This window comes from Melanerpes formicivorus, unplaced genomic scaffold (assembly GCF_026170545.1).
Source record: "Melanerpes formicivorus ecotype bairdi unplaced genomic scaffold, bMelFor1.0.p_v2 SCAF_5, whole genome shotgun sequence".
Lineage (NCBI taxonomy): Eukaryota > Metazoa > Chordata > Aves > Piciformes > Picidae > Melanerpes > Melanerpes formicivorus.
In genome coordinates, this window is record NW_027142357.1 from 15,841,301 (window position 1) to 15,866,578 (window position 25,278).

The 25,278-nt window shown below is 36.9% G+C and overlaps 1 protein-coding gene across 19 annotated transcripts in view; it reads right to left on the minus strand.

Moving 5' to 3' along the window:
* ABI2 (abl interactor 2) overlaps positions 1-25,278 on the minus strand; it is a 65,448-nt gene that overhangs the window by 18,167 nt on the left and 22,003 nt on the right. For 3 of the 19 annotated variants that reach the window (XR_010987349.1, XM_068138383.1, XM_068138380.1), the window contains exons 2-8: positions 24,248-24,415; positions 14,416-14,592; positions 10,723-10,740; positions 4,260-4,357; positions 3,333-3,479; positions 2,210-2,334; positions 1,036-1,215 (exon numbers count right to left, since the gene is read on the minus strand). Coding sequence is in view for 18 of the 19 variants with exons in the window: in XM_068138383.1 (XP_067994484.1) it covers positions 1,036-1,215; positions 2,210-2,334; positions 3,333-3,479; positions 4,260-4,357; positions 10,723-10,740; positions 14,416-14,592; positions 24,248-24,415 (913 nt within the window). In the remaining variant the exon portion in view is untranslated. The remainder of the gene's footprint in view (positions 1-1,035; positions 1,216-2,209; positions 2,335-3,332; positions 3,480-4,259; positions 4,358-10,722; positions 10,741-14,415; positions 14,593-24,247; positions 24,416-25,278) is intronic. The other 16 variants (XM_068138384.1, XM_068138381.1, XM_068138385.1 and 13 more) reach the window with 9 other exon arrangements.

Consider the following 25,278-nt stretch of genomic DNA (forward strand, 5'->3'; position numbering starts at 1 on the left):
TAGAGGTTAGGAAGAAGTTCTACACAGAGAGAGTGATTGCCCATTGGAATAGCCTGCCCGGGGAGGTGGTGGAGTCACCATCGCTGGAGGTGTTCAGGAGGAGACTTGATAGAGTGCTTGGTTGCATGGGTTAGTTGATTAGCTGGTGTTGGATGATAGGTTGGACACAATGATCTTGAGGGTCTCTTCCAACCTGGTCTGGTCTATTCTATTCTATACTACTGGCCTGAATTCAGCACTGCTGACAAAAGCCAGTATGAAAATATAAAGGTGTCTAAGCTACAAAATGAAAGAAAAAAATTCCAAATTATCCATTATATACAATATATTTTAAGAATTGTAAGTTTAATGATTTAGTTATAAACCTGCAAAAAAGTAATACTTTGCAGTCCAGCAATTAATCAACAGACAGTACAATCTAACTGTATACCATTTCCAAGATTTAAAGCTGCTACCTTCTGCAGCTCAAAAACACAATACCAACTAACAGTGCTGTTCAGAAAATAAGCAGAGAATCACCTGGGGAGAAAAGAATGTTAGAAACTACTTCTAGGATGGAATAAATGAAATCATAGTCAAAGACTCTCTTTTCAGGTATCTGGCAACTGAGACAACTCCTTAAAAACTCACTCTACATTTAAGTTTCAGAGTTTTGGGGTTGAGGAGACATGCATATAGTGGGAAACAGAACATCTGCAATTTTTATTCTGTGAGTTTCTCAATATCCAAACCACATCACAATGTTAATGCAATAAATATTTACATAAATGTTAAAGTTACTTAAATGTTGTAAAAATTATATAAATGTTAAAATCATAAAATTAAGTGATTTATGTTTATAAAACTAGTACACCTTGAATTATCTACTGTAACCATGACCCTATAGATAGGTATTAGCAGGTATTTTCTAGTTAAAGTTTAAAAACAAAAGTTAAGAAAACATACAAAATTCCTGCTTCTGCAGCAACTCTGAAAAGCCCTGGAGTGTGATCACATCTGGGTTCACCTGCCCAACCAGCTGGAGCAGATACTCACCTGTAGAGGGTGTGGAAGAAACAGCAGGGGGAGTTGGAGAGGTGAAGCCATCAGCAAGGGGCTGAGCTCCTGCAGCAGCAGCAGCATCTGGGGCAGCAGAGGGAGGGGCAGGAGCGGGAGGAGTAGGGGCAGGAGCAGAGGTAGCAGGAAGGGGAGAAGTGCCAGCAGAGCCAGCAGGGGCTAAGTGAAGAGAGGAGGAACAGGTGAAGTTAATAAGGAGATATGTTAGCAAGGACTGGAGAAAGCCTTTGACTGTCCAGTGTTAGCTGTTTATTAGGTGCATAGCATTTCAGAATGCACAAGGAGATGAGAGAAAATGGAGCTGTTAAAAGAAGGCTCATTCCTATGTAGATGGTAAATGAGGGTTAAGCAAGTTCACTTCTTTTCACATCTGAAGGCCACAACCCAGAACTTTTCACTGAAAGCCATTACTTCCTAAAGATGTCTTCAAATCTTTTTATTTATGCTTTGCTCTGTAGCACTGCTGCTTGTAACTTTTGTACACATTGGAAAATACAAACAAGAAAGCCAAAAATGTCCCGTTCCTTGGTTCAGAAATATCATCTATTTCGGATCACACTGTAAGCCAACTGTTCACTCTTCTAGACTGAAAGGGCTGAGCAAGGGAAAAGGAGCACTAATATAATTTCCTATTTCTGCAAAGACTAGGGTAATTACATGGAACAAGCATCTTTTTGTGACAACTCAGGCTTATATTAATGTACTAAATATATACTTTGTGCCTGTCTCTCGTTTAATCTAATTTTCTAAAAACATACTTCTATGTATCTGCATAAACAGCCAATGGAAAAAAAACCCAACCAAAACAAAACAAAAAAACAAACCCCAAAAACAAACCCACACCCAAACAACCCACCACCATATTTTTGTTTAAAAGCATAAGGAGGAAGTTTACCCCAGCCCACTGAAAAGGCTGTTGTGTCCTACTCAGTCACATGCAGGCAGCTAGACAAAAAAATCTGATAAAATATATAAAAGGTACTAGAGTTCATCAGACACTCCCAGAAAAAATACTGCTTGATTTAAACTCATACTATCAACAGCACACAATTTCCAAGTCTTGCATGTTTCTGGATAATGAACTCTTGGGGTTTAAGAGACTTGCAAATGCTAAAGATAAATGCTGAGTCAGAAAGAGGAAGTCTTCATTTACCTGGATAGACACTGGGAGGAGATGGCGTGGGAACAGCAATAGGAACACCCACACTTCCACTTCCACTGTTCTCTCGACTGCTGCTCCGACTGCTTGGGTGGCTTCCTCCACTACTCCCACTGCTGCTGTAAGAAACCAAAATAACCCAGGGTATGAATATGCTATGCATGTTTAAGTGTAAGATCCTTCAAAGAGCACCTTACTAATTCAAAGTAGGATGGAATAAGAGGAAAGAAACAATGATGTAATGCTACATAAAGTTTAGTTTTCCTAAAACTCTTCACCTTGGCTACAACACAAGTAGTTTTCCAGTCAGTGAACTTGCCCATAAATTAAATGCTTCCAGAACCTTGCTCAAAGTACATCACTTCAATATTTTAACCCCCTATTGAGCAAATACAGATAATTTTCCTGTAACTTATAAAATGTGCAGATGTTCAGAGTGATTTCTATGCTTTCACATGAGATTACTGAAATCTGGAAATTGTATGATAGTAAAATTAAGTTCTCTTATACTTTAAGTCCATCTGTTTAGCCACCCTCAAGTAATTATGATCTTTAAAAAGCAAAAATTTCAAGGGAAGTATTTAGACCTGTCGTATCATGAAGTTCTTAATTATCCCAGAGAAAGGGCTAGCCTTCTAGTTTAGCTTTATTCTGTGTTTGAAGTCACCAGTATTCTCAAAATACAATGTTCTTTTAGGCTACTCAATCTATTAAGATCAATGACTGCTGAAACAGTGTGAACTACAAGCATACTGCGTATGCAATCCTTCAACAGGTAGAAGGTGAGTGGCATACAAAGTTTTTCCCTGTTTTGTAAGCACTCTTTAAAATAATATAGTGATCTACCTACTTGAAATACCACAATTTTAGTAATTAAGTACTGTGTTAGCACTAAAATTAAGGTGACTAGGGGATTAAGTAAACAATCTTACCACGATTCATTACTCTAGTTTTATTAGAGTGCGTTCCCATCATGCCAAATAACATTCCCAGTCCATGTCATGAATTACCATGCCTCAATGTACAATTGCAGATGGATTCAATCCTTATCATAGCATTTTTCCCCCATATGCTTATACAATACTAAACAGACCTTGTACAGGACTGCACCAAATACCTGTATGTGCGATTCCTCTGATTCACAGAAGCTGTTCTAACAGGGCTCTGTTGTGAGGGAGCCATATTGCGTGTTGGGCTAGGCACGTAGTCATTTGGTACCACTGGGGGACGTACTGGCTCTAGCGTACGATAGGGAGAGTGACGTCTACACAGGGACAAATATATTTCAGAAAACAATTAAGATAACAGACAAAACCAAAGATTTTTCATTCTTTAAAAGATAGCTACGTACCAATCAGTAATGGGAGATAAAATGTTTTTCTATAGAAGTTTATAGTACCCACTTCATAGGATGAGAAAAAAATGTAACAATGTCCTTTATGTACTTCAGTCTTTCTATTAATAAACTCTGTCACACATCCTCTTCTTGTTTTGAAAGTAACCCAGAACTTGTTATAAAATGAAACACCATGGTCTGTATGTACATAGTTAATCACATACCAATAACCACATTCATCCCAGAGCTAGCATATTTTACTAAGGTAAAAGTCAAGTTCACAGAATTAACAGGAAAGTACTTTTATCACACACAGTACAAATAATTAATGTACAGTGCCACATACTGATTTTCCAGTTGTTTAGCACCACTTGTTAAAGCCACATAGTTAATGACTTTTTGCTCTAAAGCATGTTGTTTTAAGTGTTCTGCAATGACAAAACATTTCTATTGGGAAAGGCTGCTGATGCCTGCTGTCTTGTGGCAGAAACATGCTAAATGATATGTAACACATGATCAGTGTAAGAGGATGTGGATATAATACCTCTTCACCTTTGTGAATGGTTCAAACCAAAAAACAAACAAACAAGCCAAACAACAAACAAACAGCAATAAAAACAATACACACTTCAGAAAAAGAAAGAATCTTCCCCTTTTCCCCCCCTTCTGCTCACTACAGCAAATTACACATTTGGTGACTGCACTTACCCAATAGTTCCCTTTCCTGACATTGGTGGACTTGGTGGCTTCTGTGTGGGTGGTGTTGTACGAGGCAGTCCACCCATCTTCATATTCTGTGTGCTGACCTGTATAAAAGAATGGGGAGAAGAAAAACATTCACTAAGCTCAGTTTCCCGGGTGAGAAACACTAAGATGCCTTCAGCAATTAACTCTAAGTAGAGGAAGGTCTAAACAAAAAAACGGAGAGGCCATGCATTTTATATGCGATTTCCACTCTGCTAGAAGTCAAGAGTTGTGCTCAAAGGACTCTATTACACAGGGTTTTTTAAAATTGTATATACAAAAAGTGAATTTGCCATTAGGCTGTCACATAAACATTAAATGACTGATAATACAGACACCATATCAAACTTGATTAAACCTTCCAGTCATCTCTTGAGACAAAGGCAGGTATTTCATATTGCACTACTGAATGCTAACTTCACAAAAATTTATTTAATACACTTCAAATTATATCTAATAGGTCACAATTTAATGTAATTCATACATTTGGAGAAATCAATCTCCAAATATGATCCATTAATGTTTTAGTATCTTCACAGTATGATATCAAAAGTTTTCATTTGTAATTGTATTAATTGTAAATTAATTCAGTCAACATTATTGATGTATATATAAACACACAAAGAAAGCTACATGGAAAAAAATTAAAATATGTGCTTTTTTCCCCCACCAAATCTGCAGCAAATTAATCTCTTAGGAAATAAATGGATGGGGAGAAAAATATCCAGCAGTGATGTGATGTAATTCCTGTTGTACCCTCCCCCTTTTTAAGAATAAAATAATAATGAACTAACTTTTACATTAAAAAATTTACTCTAACTTCTGGAAAAACAAAAAAGGAACCACCTGCATTCCCAACTAACTGACCAATCTAGGCATCATCAACAACTGTTAACAATGTAGGCATTTTGCTCCTCTGTGCAGTGCTGGCTAAGCACAGTTCTCTCAAAATATGCATCCTTACAGGAATCACTACATACATAGTCTTCTCACATGGAAGTCTCTGTTAAACAGCTTGGATTTATGAATGTTCAAACTACTGCTTAGATACAGAGATATTCAACAAACTGAAATCAGTATGCTTACATATTTTCTCTGTTGTTCCTGTCATGCTCTACTTAAGAGCACTTCTGCCTCCACCTCCCATAGAAAAAAAAAATAAAAAAAATCACAGTGATCAAGGCATTGAGAGTATTTGCAAACATCATTACAGGCAAATTACTCCTTCAAAATTTGACTATAACAACTTGCTTAAAATCCTGACAATGTTTAGATTTGTGCATTAATAAATAGTGAGAACAGTGTAAAGGGTAATATACTCTGTATTCTAGTCCACTGAAACTTCAATGTCTAGCTCCAAATAATCCCAGAGCTATCACATTTTTCAAACTGGTGGGAGGAAAAGAAAACCAAGCGCTGGAAGAGGTTTTTGGGGTTTGTTTGGTTTTCAGGGGATTTTTGTCAGATTCAAAAACAGATGTTCAGATTTAGTTGTGCAAGAGTAAATTTAAGACACAATTCTTTTGCACAGCATTATAAAGTCCTTTAAGCCAACTCTAAGCAACAAGAAATCCAAAGTTAATTCAAGTGAGGGATGAAGTAAGCACTGAACTACAACTACTTTAAGGGAAGAAGGGAAAGTGTAAAATTAAGTGTATTTTATTCTATACACGGAACATTAAGAAATAGCACAATCTTATATTTTTTTTAAAGTTGCAGCACTCCCTGTATTTCTTCTTTCATTAAAGATGCCTGTTTCTCCCACCTGCCTATTTCAGTGGTCAAAAAACCCACACACAAAACACCACTTTAATTAAACAATCACTGTATTGCCATTTGCTATGTTTCAAAGAGCCCATTAAGCATAGTTGGGCAGGGGTTTTGGATGTCTTTAGATGACAGCAAGCTCAAACCATTCACATGCCCCTGTACCGTACAGTCAGGTGTTTGGCTATGCTATTGTTTCCAGCCAGATCATGTAACCACTAGTTATTACTAAGATTCCATTCAGAATATGGAATTCCATAGAGACTGTTATTATTTGTATACAATCATTGCAGGAATAAATACCAAGTTTTAGGCTTCCACTGTGATAAAGATACACAAAAAGAAAGGACAGTAAAGGTGGAAGACACAGTGACACCACCACAGTAAGAAGTGTAAGTAATACTTGCCAAACACAGAACTCCAGTGACTGTTAATTTCTTTAACACTGAGAATGAACATATCCTTGACGTAGGATGGAAGAAAGCTTTAAAAAAAGTGTGACCAAAGAAAAAGTGGTACTTGTTTAATCAAGGGACTTCAGTCACAAAAGAAGTCATCCTTAAGATTACATGAAAGATGGCAAAATGCACAAGCAGTAGGCTGTTTCAGACTCTTTGAAATGACTTTTCAACACTGAAATTGAAATGTTGAGAGCACAATTAATTTAAGTTTACAAGGATGTCTTCAAATCTCAGGATTAATGGCTTTAAGATCAGCTACTTTAAGTTAAACATCCCTGAGTAATTTCTCCTTTGACTTATGGTCAAATAATCACAGAAGAGAAATGAAGAATATAAAAGTGTTCTAACAGTTCCAATTCAAAAGCACAGATCAGTATAAATAACAACATGCAGGACACTAAAAAAGGTTACAGACTGCCTTAAAAAGAAAAAGAAAAATGAAAACTATACAAATTGCAACTTCAGCTGACATAACAATACAACATGGAGGGGATGGGGGTGGGGAGGCCACTAATACTGCTACTTGCAAAATTTTTACTGCTTCATCTATTTTGTACATGGCTGTAAAGATAGCTTCCACAAATCCTCATCCACACACTCCCTTCTTACAAATTTCTAAAATCGGAAGCAAGCACAAAACTCAAGGTCACAAGGTCACATTTCCATTTGCAATCAAATTAACAAGCACCAAAAACACATACACAGACAGAAAAACCAAAAACACAAATAACACCACATCCCACATTTTCTGAAGTATGAATTTACCAAAAGTTGTACTGTTTCTGATGATGTTTCCCCTAGTGTTGCACAGCTGGAACTATCCAGGTGCAACTGCTTTAATTAGAAGGTGAAAGCAGAGGAAACTGTGCGGCAAAGCAGAGCCTGCAACAAAGAAATACAAAGTACCACCTCTCCTTCCTCCCCTTTGTTCACAACTACCAGAACAGTTAACCACTATGCTAAAAGAGAAGGGAAACAAACAAACACACACCACCAGAGCACTGATTCAAGCACAAAGCTCAGGGGGGAAAAAAAAAAAAAAGTAAAAAATGTGACTGTTCTAAAGGCAAGACAACCCTGTAAACAGACAAGTAGTACCCAGGTTCTATGCAGAATGCATGCAGTTATTTTTCCAATTCTTCTTTTGCCTCTTCCCACAGAAGCAAGAAAGTGCAAAATATTAACAACTGAAATTACATGGAGGATCATCAAACAATTTTGTGGAGATATTGGATAAGGCTGTCTGTACAGGATATCCTGAAGAAGGTTTTAATGTCAATTACCAAGCACCTACACTACAGAAGTGTCTCCCACCGAAGCTGTAACTCTTGCAACACTGGAACTGTGATCCTAGAGGACACTCTGAGATCCAGCTGCACAGTAACAGCCACAAAAGTAACTGTAAAGAAATGGACCACTGTGGAACATGACTATTCCATTTAAAAAGGGTACGCTAGTATTTCAGTTTTAGAAAGGCAATATCTGAATGACTTCAAGACATGATACAGGGTTGACCAGAGCCCTTAGAAAATTGTAATTTTACATTTGGGGGTTTGTTTAAAATAATTAAAAATTATGGGTTTTTTCATAGATCCCAGTGATTAAATCACCTTCTTATGGTCCTAACAGATGACTGAATTTCCCTTACAGTTATGTTTTTATAGACATTTAACGGATTACAAATTTTTTATACAGTGTAGTGATAAACTTCAGTGATATAAACTCATTAAAACTGACAAATCCTATAGTGCTTTCAATTCAATTCTTGGCAACGTTTTCATGGTCAAAAAAATTCATCAAACAGGAAGTGGAAAGATACATAGTTGGTAAGATATAAGAGCTGGTCATCAGATATGCAATGTGCATTTGCACTGATACACTATGTATTTAGATGTCTGTAAGGAGATTAGGAACTTACCTGCAGAAAGCATTTCAATTCACATTTTTATTTTTCTGGAAAAAACCCTCATTGCCAGTTAACTATCAAAACAAAGAGGGTACTTTTGTTTGTGGTGTTGGGTTTTTGTTTTTCCCAAAACAAGTCTGAATACTAGATATTCCACACAACCAAACCTCATAAGAAGCAGCTTTCTAAAGCTAAAATTGGACCTGGTCCTAAAATCTTTCAGGGGTGCCTTATAGTCACATCAAATTTTCTAGAACTTTCAGGACATCAGAAGAATCACCTTTGCCAAAAACCTAGTAAGTGTTGCATCAGTGGATTATACTCAAAAACTTCAAGCAGCCACCCAACCTTTTTGAGCAATTCTATATGCAACTTCAGAAAAACAACTTACAGTTGAATCAAAACTCCCTTTCCACAACTTGCTTCATCTTGGTAATGCTACAATGAGGATGAGAGGATGAACAGATTTTTTGCTCATCATCTGCTGCCTCAAAGTAAATTCCTTTTCAGGCTGTGCTCAGCCAGTTGAATACTTACTCTGCACATCTAAGCAAACCATAGTTTGTCAGTTGATAGGGAAGTGAAATGTCTAAATTTAAACCCTGTCTTAACAAATGACCACAAGTAGAAGCTTCAGCAAGCGTGTTTACCTATTTTTTACCTAAAGTAATTGAAGAATCAAATCTGGTAAATACAAAAACAACTTAAACAATGCCAATTTCAATTAATGTTTCTCTGACTTAACTAAAATTTTCTTCAAAATTCATTCAGAATTTAAATTTAAGCTACCTACCCAGACAAAAGCACAGTTAGCCCTGCAACAATCAGTTTAATAGTGTAACTCTTAGGTAAGACTAAGGCTCCCCTTCAGCCATGAAAAATAAATGCAGGCTAAAGACTTCATATCTAAGCTCCTGTAAGTAAAATAAATTTATTATTCTCACGGAACTAGAGTTAATAGCTATCTTTTCATTTTCTAAAACAGACAGAAAGATAAGTCCAGGAGGAGATATCTTTCGCAATCCACAAGCAAAAAGCATTCAAACACCATGTGAATTGAAATTCTCTACCTCACACATTCACGTAAAAATAAATATAAAATTACATGCAACAAATCTCTCATCTATTAAACATCTTCCGTTGTGATCACAAGGGCTACATACCCTTAAATGCCTTACTTAGAAGTACCATCTAGCCATCACTGGGATATATACAGTAATACCTGGTTTTACAGGCAATCTTTACAGGAACATAGAAGATTTTCTTTTAGCTTTTTCCAGTCATGGAAAATAGTTAATTATGAAAATTTTTTCACATCAATTACAAGCGTCATTTAGTTAATATACTCATACTACATACTCATCTCCTATGTTCTAAAATACATTTACCTCTCTAAAAGTACGCCAACTGCTACTCAAAATCTTTCATTCCCTCTTTCCCCCAACCAGCTGCACTTCAGGAGGAGGATAATAACTCAATGTAGGCTATAACCTGCCTATGAGTTATTGTATTATGAACTCCAGAGTATAATGTAATTTCTTTTAACTGCTTGTCTAACTGATTTGATGCTTTTTATTAATACTAATGCAGCTAATAAGGCTACTAACATTTAAATCGCTAAGATCCTTGAAAATTTTTCTATAATTCATACTTCAGTCTGAGTTCATTCATTTAATATTCAACTAAATAAATCACTTAGTTGTGTGAAATACTCAATAACTCTTAAACAGGAAGCTATCAAATCTGTAAAAATGTCCATATACAGGTGTGTCTTGGTATTTAAACAGTGCCAGTTGTTTCTGAAAAATTTAAGGATACTGCAACTTTAAAAAAATAATATTCAGAGCTTAATTTTTTTACACAACTTTGGAGCCCATTATCTGTGCAATCTCACACTGAAACATTAATCCAAATAAAATCTTAACTTACACCGTATATAGGATAAAAAGAATATTACACAGGGGGAGGCTCATATTCAGCTGCTACCTAGTCACTGTACCTTTTTGTCTACACAAGGTTAGCACAACATTCCTCCCTTGTAAATGATGTGGTGGATATGCTGAAGGCAGTTAATATTTTGCCACAAAGCTTTTAAAATGAACTGTGTTAGCTTACATCAGTTTATATAACAAAACATTTACCTGCAATGCAATCATTCAACAGAAGGTCTGATACACAGGAGAGAGAGCAAGTGTTGCTCTCTCTGCTACAATCAGTAACAATGTTAATCATCTCCCCGTGTGTAATAGTCTCAAAAGAATAAGAATGGAAATCCAGCCCTGGGGTTTCTTACCTTAAATCTAAGCAACCACTTAATGCATAAATGGAGCAAATAAAAGAGGTAAGGAAAAAAAAAAGCATTGAAAGGTTAGTTGGAACTTCAGGATATGAAGAGAAAGGAAAAAGAAAGAAAAAAGTTAAGCATTCAGCATTAACAAAATAATGTATCAGTAGATCATAGAAAGAGTGGTTAAAGCAGAATGTGTCATGAAAAGATTTTCAAGCTGAAACTTTCAATACACATTGACCACAAAGGCTTTAGCTTAACAGCTTAAAATTAATGCTTAATTGCTTGTACAGTTTACTCAAGTTCTGACAGTGCTAAAAGTCAGCTTCTTTCAGAATGGACTGTGAGATCTAGATGGATTAACTTCAGAGATTAATGTATTTGAACTGCCAAAGGATAGTCCTGTCAATACCCTGAGTTCATTTAAATTGTTACATGCATTAGCATATTAATAACAATTGAAATAGAAGCCTCTAGAATATTAAGGTAATATAAATTCTTTCCTAGACAATACTGTTAGTTAACTCAACCTGATGCCATGAAGTTTGTTCTCTTGAACAAAGATCAAGAGCAAATCATGACATCTTGTCTATACAGCACTCCATATGGATACTGCACCACAAAATGCATAGTTTAGAAAATACTGGTAAGACATTAACAAACAGCAAAATAATTTTTAAAACTTATGTGCTAGCTTTTTGACACTAGGTCCTATATCTTACTGGCACAATACCATCTTCTTTCCTCAATGTTTTCAAAAGTACTAGTCTTTCCATTTGAATATAATCTGATCTGTTTTCTGTTCAGCTAATCTAAACGCATCATTACATCTCTTACATTAAACATGCAGAATCACAACAGTGGTGCATCAAGAACAACTGCTTTTTCACCCCTTTAGAAAAGATCCTAATGTATTAAAAGAGAAACAATCTCATTTACTAGAAAAATACCCTGGGTATGAGTTAAATGTTTTACAGATCTATTGACTAAAACAGTGTCTGCTTCATACAACTACACTGAAAAACCAGGTTCCCCTATACTGGTCACAGTGGCCAGCTACATTACTGGGCCCATGAGCACAGACATTTTGCACAGCAGCACTGCCTAGTAATTACAGTACACATCACTTGGAACAGATCAGACTTCACTCTTTTTTTTCCTTCCCCATCTTCTTGACTGAAGATCTCTTTGGCAGAAAGGGCAGATTGGAAGACATTGTAATTCAGGAAATATTAAAACCAAAAAAGCAAGTCTCGGAGAACAGGCTCTTTAGATTTTTGTAGCATTGTAGCTTCAGGGAGGGAATATGAGGAGGAATTGCTGGAATGATACAGTGGCACTTAAATTCTCCTCGTATCTGTTAAGAAACCATATTGCAGAGCACTTTTCCCCAAAGATGGTATCTACTGGTGCTTTGAATTTCTAAACAGAAGGAATAGGTGCTCAAATGCCTATACCACATCTCTCAACATGGCATACCAGATTTTTTTGACTAAGGATGCTTCCTTTTTATCCTGTACTATTCTCTGTCCAGTTTGACATTTTTCTTGGAGCTTACAATGAATGCCTGCTGCATTAGCTCTTTCACGTCCTGACAATGCCTAATTCTATGTTCAAGAAGCAGAAGGAAATCCTTACAGCAGAAAGAGGACAAAGAATATAGACTAAGGCACTGTGATTCTAACTGGAACTTAAATTATATTTATTCAGTAACTCCAGATTATTTATTTGAAAAGTGCCACAGCTCAAGAAATAAAGAGCTATAAATAGACAAATTTAAAGTTCCTATCCCTTTTAATTTTCCCTCCTTTTTGATCTTCAGATAGAGACCTAGTAAACTAATCTGTAGTTACTCAAGCAGAACAAAGCCACCAAGTTCATAGGCAGAACTAACAACTTCCTCCCCATCAGCAAAGGAATACTTCTTTCTTCTGTGCTAAACAGAGGATTACCCTTACTGGAAGACATCTATGGATCTTAAGGATATAATTATTTTAAGTTCTCTGCTTATTGTTTCACAAGCACACAACATTTTTCATTTTCTAAATAAATATACTACATTGTAAATGTAATTTGTAAAATGTTTCAAACGTATCACAAGCATAAAAATAGATGCAAGTACACATTTGAGTCATCATCCATTTGATGAAGTATGTTCTTTCAAAAGAATGTAATGCATTGTATCACATTGGGCATGATTCTGCTACATTGAGGCAAGCAGGACACCAATTTATAGTGGTTAACAGTCAGTGATAATACTGTGCTGCAAAGCAGTTCTTTAACAAGTTCAAACAATCGCCTTTAAAAAAAAGTGATCATTACAGTATTAGCAACAGTAATCCTACAGGTTAATATGTACCACCCATATCCAGGAGGAGTTCTGCTGACCTGCAAAATCTCAAAATTTTTAAGAACTGGAAATAGATTTTAACCAAAGACTGGTAACAATTTCCTGATCAAAATTGTAGTTAGAAATGCTGGGCTTTTAGTGTTTGGCTTGGTTTTCCAAATTAAGCTTGAAGAGTCACTTATCTTCTTTTCTCTTAAAAATCTGTTTAGAGTTACAAACTGAGGTGGGCTCTTTTGGTAATGAATAGGGGAAAAAAAGACTTTCTGTTAATGAACAGGATGTTGAAAAAACCTTGAGTAAAATCAGACTGTTCAGAATCTAAATTTTAAGTTGGTTAAGTAATTTATTGCCATTTAAATGACTATTCAAGCAGACAGTTCAACTTGAACAATTTAGATAATCCAATGCACTTAGGTGTCAAGCAAAACAAATTCTGGTGTACATTGATTGACTGGAAGAAGCATCTTACCTTACTGCTACTTAGCAGATTTACAGATTTGTTAGTCTCATGTAAAAACACCATTTTGTATTATTTACCTTTCTTCTCCTGGAACTTTAATATTGGCAGTATTCTCATTTCCATATTTGTTTTCCTGGCAGTTAACAAGTTAACAATGAGCTCATGCCTCCTAAGACTATGTTTACATGCAGGATGTACTTTTTAAAATGCCTGTCTAATCTCACAAATGATATTACCACCGTTGTGTACACTGATCTACCACTTGCATACAATAGGCACCACTTAGTTGTGTCTCAGTATGATCTTTGCCCTGAAACAATTCCTTTTTTTCCTAATCAAAATGGGAGAACCAACTAGCTTTGAACTTGGCAGCAGTATTTCCATTCTGAAACCTCATATGGCAGAAAAGGTGTAGAGATCTCAATTTAGCAAAGCACATCACAGGATATGGGTATAACTGACTCTGACAGAAAGACGAAAAGAAAGTACACAATACTTCTCATGCAAACCCTTTATCTGGGTGAGTTTCAAAGCAAACCAGCAGCAATTACAGCTGGACCATACTTTGTGGTGCTAATTCAGGCAGAAAAGTGATAGTGTATCAGCAGCATCACACAAGAAAGTATTTACAAGTGTTTTAGAAGGTGAGAGACACAGTCCTGAGTATCCTCAGAAGAAAGATTTAGTGGGATCACAAGGTTGAGAACAACTAGTGCAAGAGAATGGGAAAGAGCAACTGCAAATTTGACCCAAATCCTCTTATGTTTTTAGACAGAGTGGCCAGGCAATGAGAAACTGGTATATTACTATGAAAAGCATCAGGTTATTTTTAAAATATACAAAGACAATGTATTTGCAGCAATTTGGCTGTTTTAACAATATCACCTACCTTCACTCCATGTCCAATATCATCTAGAATTGTATAATCAATAGGTTTCCTGATGTAGCGAACTGGTCGCTCCAAGTTAGCTGGTGCAATGATTTTGTGAGTTCTTGAGGTGTTTTTGTTTGTAGTCAAGATACCAATTTCTCTTCTAGCAACTTTCTCTTTGTGAATGTCCACCGTCTACAAAAGACGTAGTGTATTTACTAACAGTTGTACGCATTTGAATAGTCAGTATATCAAAAAAACTGAGTTAGTTCCAAAGATCTCTGCATACTGTGCTAAACATATCACTACATATAATTTATTACATCATCTTTGCTCAATTTACTGTTAACTTCCTTCTCCTTTCCATTCTTAGTAGTTCCCATTTAATTTACAGACACTGCTTTAAATGATTCCTTCAATTATCCTTTTTAATTCTACAATTGCTCCCTAAGCTGGCCTTTGAAATATGCTCTAGATACATGAAGCATAATCCTACCTTCCCAAACCTTATGACCTGAAAACCAAACCACAAGCAGGTTTTCTCACACTGTAAAGCACTTTGCTAAGCTAGAATTGGTAGTCATATCATTGAATAAAATTTCACTCAGAGAAACTGACAACATATTTCAGTCATTAACTGGCACTCATTACACAGCAATGACTAAATTTAGATGCTCTGTACTAATTCACCCACAACAAACCACTGGTTAAGCCACCTGCCTTCATTTAGAACACTGAACATCCCTCCCTCCACAACAACTACCATAAGTGAATCTCTAATGCAAGACAAAACCCACCAAAAATTTGTTGCCTAAATAAAAGTACTCAAATTTTGTTTGGTAATAAGATTAGGGAAAAGTTACAAAAAAGTTTACCCATTCCTTCCAGGAAAATAAAATCTCTTAAATCACAGTGCATGGAGTTGATTGCATCATTTAAAACAAAAATAATCCCTTGTTCACAAAACAGCTTTCCTTACAGAAAATTTGCATTTTAGCTACAAGCTACAAAATAAAAAAAATAAACCCCCCATTAGGATTTCTAAACACTCACAGGATTTAGTGGTGATGAATGGCACCATAAAGGCTTTTCACAGTTAGGAGACATAACCTGCAGTAACCAAGGAACTGGTGCAAACGAGAACTAATTTTCATAACCTTTTAAAAATTTTATTCTTCTGTGGGCAAACACTGAGGTCGTGGGGTTTAGTTACACAGTTTTGTCCCTTTGTGTGTGCCGATAGCAAAACAAGCAAAACCCTGTGTCACCTTGTGCATTCACAACCTTTACAACTACACAATTTTTTACAAAAACAACACTCCCAAGAAGTTGCTTCTTCACTTTCTTTAAAGAAGAATTTCCACAAATACCAGAATATTACAAGGAATCTTGAATTACTATCTGTCAAGATAACCTAGCATTTCACACTTTATTTTCAAAATCATACAACTTTGCTAAAGTTAAGGACCATATACAGCTCTATCATGTACATTTCCGCACCTCCAGTACCACTAGTCTAAAACTGCAGTTTGTACTAAAGCTCCACAGCTACTTCTTAAAACAAAGCTACAAAATAGATTATTCACTGTCAAAATATGTCAGCAATCCTCTCTTTGGAAAGCTCAAATTTGTTGAGTGATGATTTGAAATTTAATGGAGGCAGTGACACTATCGGGGACACATCCTCCACTACCCTCAAGAAAACCCCACTCAGATTTGGCGAGTATATCAACTCTGCAGAAATTCATGATTCATACAAGCTTAAGAGAAATACATGCATTTCGACTACTACTTAACAATTTTCTTGAACCAATTTTGATAAAGTTCCTTGTGAAAACTAGACCTATATACCATCCTTCAAAACAATACTGCAGATCGGGTCTTCAGAGCTTTATATTTATTGTACAAGCACCAATGCAAATAGAGCATGTCGCAGGCCATAATATCAAAACTGTACCACTCTGCATTGTCATAAGATTCAATATTTTATCACTTCTCTGTGCCAAACCTTTGCTTTTGAAAGGCAGGGAAAGAACAAGTTCTGCAATTAATAGCAGTCATACCAAGAGATTGTCTAGAGAATCCTCACCTCATTTGCTGAGTGTTAAAAAGCACAGACTTTCTTGAAAAGATAACAGTATGAGGTTGCAACAACTTGGAGGACAGTCTCATATTTTAATACCCTAAAGAAGTTAATCTCTACAATTATCTCAGACTTCATCTGTGAACTGGACAGATCATTAAGAAATGCAGAAACATTACACTGATTCTTGAGAAGGGTAGATTTAGACTAGATATTAGAAAGAAATTATTTACATTAAGGATGGTGAAACACTGGAACATGTTGCCAGGCAAGTTGTGGATGCCCCCATCCCTGGAGGTGTTCAAGGCCAGGTTGGATGAGGCCTTGAGCAATCTGATCTAGCAGGAGTCCCTGCCCATGGCAGGGGTAGCTGGAACTAGACAATCTTTAAGGTCCCTTCCAGTCCAAACCATTCCATGAATCCACAAACTCTTGTACGTTCTTTGTCTCACAGGCTTCTGATACCATTTACTAGAATGTTAACCTCAGCTGTTAACAGCTGCACTTTAAATGCTATATGACTTATCAAATTTATTGAAACACTGAAATCTTACGATCTGAACCTGGTTGTTCAAAACTAGTTTATGCTTTGGACACTACAGAGTGTCAACAGTCAACAATCAGGAAGAAAAGTGGTTAGTGTGGTGTTGTCAAGATGACTCCTTCCTTTTTCCTTATTTCTAGCATTTAACCTCTGCAACTTTAAAGATGGTCTTTTAATATTTTCTTACACAATTATCTACAAATAGTTTGTAAGTGCAGATAATTAATGTGCATGTTACAGTAGTGACTGTATCTTGGCACTGTGAAAATGTATTTCCATGAATTAAAAGTATGGGAGTTTAATTATTCCTGAGAATTCTAAATACAACCAGTTTCCTTAAGGACTACAATGATTAGTGAGACATGACTACAGTTGCAAACAATGATAACTAAAACGTGACGCCTATCTAATAGGATTTCTCTTTCACGATGATTCAGAACATCTCTTTTACCTCAAATAGCTACAGAATGGCTAAGAGCATAAAACCAGCACCTAATTTGGGTACATACTCCTAAAATTGTATTGGAAAAAACGTACATTGCTGGTTGCTTTTTCCACAATTTCATTTTCTTGCTTAGTACACTACTGGAGTCATAATATCTTAAGACATCTATAAAACAGCAGAAAGGAACATTGACTATTTGATTAGCAACAAGAGGAACAAACATTAACCTGCCACTAAAGAAAATGAAAACATTTCTCCTCCACACACAGGTAATTACTGACTGCAGTACTAGCATAAATCCTTTAAGTGCAACAGGACAATGTTTGCAGAGTGGTTATTCAGCATTTCAGAAACTTCTGTTGAGAAGTTCTTGGGGTTAGACATGGACTAAAAAAACACCTAGTGTGGAAAGTCTGTCAGGAAAAATACATGAGATAGTATTCTATGTTACAGAAGGGCACAGCCTATTTTCTAACAAGAAATTTCAAATTCCTGACAGCATTATTATGCATTTTTCCCCCATAGCTCCATTACCTTTGGCAAAAAGTTTTAAATGACAGTTTGTTAGAGGTTAGGTTCATTACTATCATCTTTTCATATGCTTTCCAAGTTCCCTGTAATAAGACAGGAGATAGGGTAATTACAGGGGTAAAAGATAAACCACTGTATCTTTTTTTTATTAGTATTTTTCTGGCCATTTTGAAATACCAAGTTTCCATACTGAATTCAATAAAAATATCCTCAATATTTGTAAATATTAAAACAGAAAAAAAAATATTAAACCATTTCTGGAATACATTATTTTCCACTTCACTTCGAACTCAAGAGTTTTGAGAAATATTCTCTTTCACCTGCAAGTGAAATTCCTTGAAGTTAGTACTTCAGCTGGTTCCAGATGGGATAAAGTAAATTTTCTTCACAGCAGCTAGCACAGGGCTGTTTTGGATTCATGCTGGAGATAGCATTGATGATACAGGGATGTTTTTGTTATTGCTGAAAGTATTTATAGAGTCAAAGCCCTTCCTGCTTCTCACAGCACCCCATCAGCAAGTAGGCTGGGGCTGCACAGTAAGTTTTAAGTGCACACAGCCAGGACAGCTGAACCCAACTGACCAAAAGGATATTCCATACTATTTCACATCACGTTCAGCCATATAAAGCTGTGGGAAGGCTGGCAGGAGGGCTGCTGCTCAGGAACTGGCTGGGCATCATTTGATGGTGAGCAATTGTTTTGATTTGCATCACTACCCTTTCTTTAGCACTATTTCTCTATGTCATTTGCCCCTTTCATTACAACTTACTACTATGGTTATCATTACTATTTTAATTACTAAACTGCTTTTATCTCAACCCACAGGTTTTACTTGCTTTTACCCTTCTGATTCTTTCCCCCCAGCCTACTGACAGGGGGAGTGAGCTGATGGCTGTGTGGTGCTTAGCTGCCAGCTGGGGTTAAAACCACCATTTGGAAGTCTAAATAGTTGTGAAATTTTGGAAATTAAAAGTCTCTATAAACCTTGATTACTTCCTCTTCTCAGAACATTTAAAATGATACATTTATTACCAGTATAGTAACCAGGGCATTGAAAATTCAGGTTAACCCCCCCGCCAAAATAACAAAAAAAACCACCACCCCTGCTTAGTGTTATTGGGCTTTAGGAAAAAAAAATATCTAATTTGAAAGAATTTAAACAAACTAATTGCAAATTACCATGAAAACAGGGTTATTGTTTTTAAATTATTACCTATCTAATTTTGACACCAGAAACATGATATTAATTGCCTCAGTTCAAATTGTGTGTAATTTCTACACAAAAGAAAAAGGTCATGATGATACAAAAATGTTGAAAAGCTATTTGCTCCATAAACAGGTAATACATACTGTGAAAAATTAGCATTACCATTTTTGAAAGAGTTTGGATATTCTTCTAACTTGCAAGAATAAGACAACAGAAAATGGTTACAAGCTTTTAATGACAACAATGGAAGATCTATGTGAGCTTCCCTTCAGAGACCGACTAGGTCACACATGCTGCTACAGTTCAGCTAAACAATAAATGCTGACTACAGAGAAGTTCAAGTAAGTAATTTATCAGTACCTATTCTCACAACCAATGTCATGGGAGTCAAATTCTGTAAGAGGATGAAGCAGATTTCTCTATCATGCAGTGTCCTTGGTGATAATTCATCATTACAACTCACCTTTGTGATAATGTGCTTGTTTATATAATTTTTAACACTACCTTGTTAGCTAAGTGTATTCTATAACCAAGCTTCAAAAAATATTTTTCATACAAATATTAAAACCTTAAAATCTGCCAGATAATTTAAAGGATGTGGACACTAGCAACATTTCACAGTTTATACTAACTAGAAAACAAGCACTTCCCCCCCCCAAATATAAATAATTATATGGGTGATCTGATTTAGGATTTCAATTTGCACTCAGATGTGAAAAACTGCATACCATCTAGTTCTGGACAAGGCTCAAGAAGGCAAATAAAAAATAGATTAACCAGCTTTCAGTCCAAATCAAAGTAAGCCTAACTTTAAACCAATAGGATTTAATGACTTGCATAAAAATAGTCTCAATAGTAATGATTTCCTTATTCAGAACATATATATATATGAAGAAACACAAATCATTATCATGTCCCTTTTCAGCTCTTTGATTAAGCTGGCATTTAGAAGGAAATGTAGACACTGATACAAATTTGCATTCTATCAATGAACAGAGAACTAGAGTATTTTATCATCTATGTCTTCCACTTTCAGCTACACTTGAACAAAAAAAACACTTCTGAAAAAAAGATTTCTAAGAGCCAAATTATCTTGCTTCCTTTTTTCAGCATAATTCCAAATCAGAATTAAAAGCAGGTTTATGCATCCAGATACCATAATTTGCATTAGTTTTTTCTAAACTTATATATCAATACTTACTGAGCAAAGCATAAACACAACACTGCACTGTGAGCAGATGGTAATTACCAACCTGTTTTCTACATTAATGACATCATTTCAAGTCAGACTGGCTGAAATCATAATTTGGCAATGAGGCATTATACTGTGAGGCACTTTAAGTGGTACCAAAAATTATGAACTAAACTTTATACCCAGTATATTAAGCTTGTTCTAGGAGAAGTACAATCAAACTTCCTGAAAAGACAGGAAGATTTTTTGGAAGAAAAATAACCATGGAAATTAAGACAGACAGAACAACCATCTAGAACACTGGTAATTATGGGATACTCCATGTACTCTATTCAAATTAATATAGTTCCTTGGTTCAACATGCTTTGTGCATGTAATATCCCAAAAATTAATTGTGTCTCCTCTCCTGATATAACTTCCTCCAAGAAGATTTGGGGAGTATCCTACACATGAAGGATACATTCAACAAACAAACAAATCAAACCAAAACAACAAATCAAAAAAATTTAACTTCTCTGTTGTTGTTGAAGTGCAGCCTGTGATTTTTGACAGATACATCTTCATTAGGTGTTGGGCACTAATAATTTAGTGCTCTGTTTTAAATAACCAGTCATTTCATACAAATTCCGAAGACCACGGAACCTAGCATCTCAATCATCTCAGCTTCTCAGATGGAAAATAAAAAATATTAAACCATTGTGGCCCTTCCCCCAAAAGCTACTTTATAGAAACTGTGTAACAAAATGAACTTGCCACACCTATAAAATGCAAAATACAGTGAACTCTGAATATTTTAGTCATACACTATCTTTTGTGTCAGGATATCAAATAGCTCAAATACTTGTCAGCTGGCACCAGTCTGTGAAGATGCACATACATACACACGCACAGACAGAGGCATATATACAGAAAGCATGAAGCTGAAGAAATCAAATTTATCAGTTTATTTTCGCACCTGCATAAGATAACTGAGGCAATCTACTACAATCAGAAGGGAAAATCCTCCCCACGCCTTCCTTTGTACCTACTCTGCAATTCATATGAGCCCTCAGTGAGACAATTCAACCCATTAAGATAGCATAAAATTGTTCACTTCTTTTGCCAGTTCAAACCTCTGTTAGTTTAGCAATCCTTTTAGCATCAGCAAACTAATAGATTAGCTCAATCTGCTTATTTCCTACCTAACACAACTCCTATTTTCAAATGTATTTCTAAATGTCACAATATTCTTTATTTTAATTTATGACATTATCACATAACATCAGAAAATCCTCTAGACAAAATGTATTGTTCAAATAAGACAAAATATTCAGTAAGGATGTCAACCAACTCCCCAGTAACAGAAAAACAGAAAGTGCTGTTTCATTGCTGTTAATTTCTCTTCTAATCCATCACTGGCACATAAATCTCCACTAAATCTATTATCCATCCTCAGCCCATTCTGGTAGCAAAATTCTCTCATCACTGTGGTGACAGGACACAGGTTCCTCATAATAGTCAGTTTACTGCTGCTCAGAAAAACTGCAAAAATTAGCAGGAGTTCTGCAGCCATTCACAAACTTGAAATGTTAATTTTGTCTTCTGTTCATGTTATTGAAAACTACATTTTATTAAGAAAAAACAGATGCAAACTGATTTTGTCATCTATGCTTTTATCATTCAGTGCCATTCTTATATCAACAGGGGAAGATGAGGAAAAGGCTGAGGTACTTAATAACTTCTTTACCTCAGTCTTCACTGCAAGGGCCTCTAGCCACACTCCTGATGTTATGGAAGTCAAAGCCAGGGACGGGGAGGAAGAACTGCCCATTGTAAGTGCAGATCAGGTTCGTGATCATCTGAAGAACCTGAAAGTGTTCAAGTCCATGGGACCCGACGGGTTACACCCACGGGTGCTGAGAGAACTGGCAGATGAGGTTGCTAAACCCCTCTCTATTATATTTCAAAAGTCCTGGCAGTCTGGTGAAGTCCCCACAGACTGGAAAAGGGGAAACATTGCCCCCATCTTCAAAAAGGGCAAGAAGGAGGAACCAGGGAACTACAGGCCAGTCAGTCTCACCTCTGTGCCTGGAAAGATCATGGAACAGATCCTCCTGGAGTCACTACTCGCTCAAAAGAATAGTGAAGAGGTGATTGGGAACAGTCAGCATGGCTTTGCCAAGGGCAAATCCTGCCTGACCAACCTGGTGGCCTTCTATGAGCAGGTGACAAAATTAATAGATGAGGGGCAAGCAACTGATGTCGTTTACCTGGACCTGAGCAAAGCCTTTGACACTGTCCCACACCACATCCTGGTCTCCAAACTGGTGACACATGGGTTTGATTGGTGGACCACTAGATGGATAAGGAACTGGCTTGATGGCCGCACCCAAAGAGTGGCTGTCAATGGCTCCATGTCCCAGTGGAGGCCAGTGACAAGTGGAGTCCCTCAGGGATCAGTCCTGGGACCTGTCTTATTCAACATCTTTGTGGGGGACATGGACAGTGGCATTGAGTGCACCCTCAGCAAGTTTGCTGATGACACCAAGCTGTGTGGTGCAGCAGACACGCTGGAGGGAAGGGAGGCCATCCAGAGGGACCTTGACAGGCTGGAGAGGTGGGCACAGGCCAACCTCATGAAGTTCAATAAGAGCAAGTGCAGGGTCCTGCATCTGGGTCGAGGCAATCCCAGGCACAAATACAGGCTGGGCAGTGACTGGCTGGAGGATAGCCCTGAGGAGAGAGACTTGGGGGTGCTGGTGGACAAAAAGCTCAACATGAGCTCTCAGTGTGCACTTGCAGCCCGCAAAGCCAATCAGATACTGGGCTGCATCAGGAGAAGTGTGGCTAGCAGGTCAAGGGAGGTGATCCTCCCCCTCTACTCAGCCCTGGTGAGACCCCACCTGGAGTACTGTGTCCAGTTCTGGAGCCCCTATTACAAGAGGGATGTGGAGGTGCTGGAACGTGTCCAGAGAAGGGCCACGAGGATGATCAGAGGGCTGGAGCACCTCTCCTATGAGGACAGACTGAAGGAGTTGGGGCTGTTCAGTCTGCAGAAGAGAAGGCTCCGAGGTGACCTAATTGTCGCCTTCCAGTATCTGAAGGGGGCCTACAGGAAGGCTGGGGAAGGACTTCTCAGGATCTCAGGTAGTGATAGGACTAGGGGGAATGGAATGAAGCTGGAGGTGGGGAGATTCAGGCTGGATGTGAGGAGGAGGTTCTTCACCATGAGAGTGGTGAAACCCTGGAATGGGTTGTCCAGGGAGGTGGTCGAGGCCCCGTCCCTGGGGGTGTTTAAGAGCAGGCTGGATGAGGCTCTGTCCAGCCTGATCTAGTGTGGGGTGTCCCTGCCCATGGCAGGGGGGTTGGAACTAGATGATCCTTGTGGTCCCTTCCAACCCTGAATGAAACTATGAAACTATGAAACTATGAAGTAAAAAGAAGGCAAGGGATATTTTCCAACATCCATTTCATAATTCTTTCCTTTAAGTGCCTGTAGCCAATAAATATTAAGAACAGTAAGTCACCAAACAGGAGCTATAAAGCTTAACCTCTCCACTAACATAATATTCTGATTTTTCCATTAGTGATTTTTCTGTGCCTTTCACTTATGCAGAATAGCCCCCTCTCCAAAGATAAACCTGCCAAGGATACATTTAATATCTCATTCTATGTAAAACACTCACACTAACACAGATAACACAACAATTTAATGAGACCCACTCCCAGAATTTGTGTGTTAAAAACACATCCTCCTATCTGAAACACAACTATAGTTTTCATTCATAAAATGTCAGGTGAGACTTTTACTTGCTGTACAATTTCAAGCATGAAGACGGGAAAAAAGTAATCAGGAAAAACATCTCACTTGTGAAATATGGTTGATTGAAGATTCCATGCGCCGAAGCTGAGATGCTTGGATATCCAGCATTTGGAGAACATTGTTGGCCAAAGTGTTGATCAGGTAGGCTACGCTTGCTAATGACTGGGTTGTGTAGGCTTTGGTTTCTTCCAGAGCTCGCTGCTTATCTGTTGACTAAAAGCAAAAATAAAAGGTTTATTTAGTAAAGTCTCTCACACAAAGATTCTTGGAATTAACCTCTTTTGTCTGTCTTCAAAGAATAAAGAATTATACAAGTTAAACTCATTCTACATTGAAGTTACCATTTTTCATCCTTTCCAGTCATTTCAAAAAAGGTAACTAACTTTATATTCTAAGTTTCTATACTTTAGGAAAGGAATTAAGCTAGTACACAACATGCTCGTCTTTTCTTGAAATACAGTGCAACTTTTATACTGTATTTTAGCAATACACTTTAAAAGCACTTTGAGATACATGTTCTCTTGTTTTTCTACTCTTTGTGCACTTTAGAATTATTCAGTTTTTCTAAAATTTTGTACTTGAATTAGATCTCCTAACAGCCTGCAAGGATCTGCTAAATATCCTAGTCCTCATCTCTCCCAATTATTTAGACCTCAATATTACCAAAAATGGTTGTTCACAGTGAATGAACTATAATTACTCCCTTACAATGGTAGCTGAATGCAACAGGAATAATTTTTTACAGTCCATGTTTTCTTTTTAAATATGTGTGTTTTTTCACACTGCCAGTATTTTATTCCATGAAGAATTAGGATGATCCATTTTTCTAGTAAAAGAATACTTAAAAATATTTAGACTATCAAGCCATAAGACATCTACTAAAAGTTTAAAACACACATTTCAAACAACATAAAAAATAACAAGCTAAGAGTCTAGTTGTCAGGGTTCTGTGTTTCTTTGTGAGTAACAGTTAACATTACTAAGATCTAATTTAGTACAAAGAATATAGATTGAAGAACTAGTTAAAGATACAGTTAGGATGCCAAGAAACTTTTACATTTCCAAGGCTTTAGACT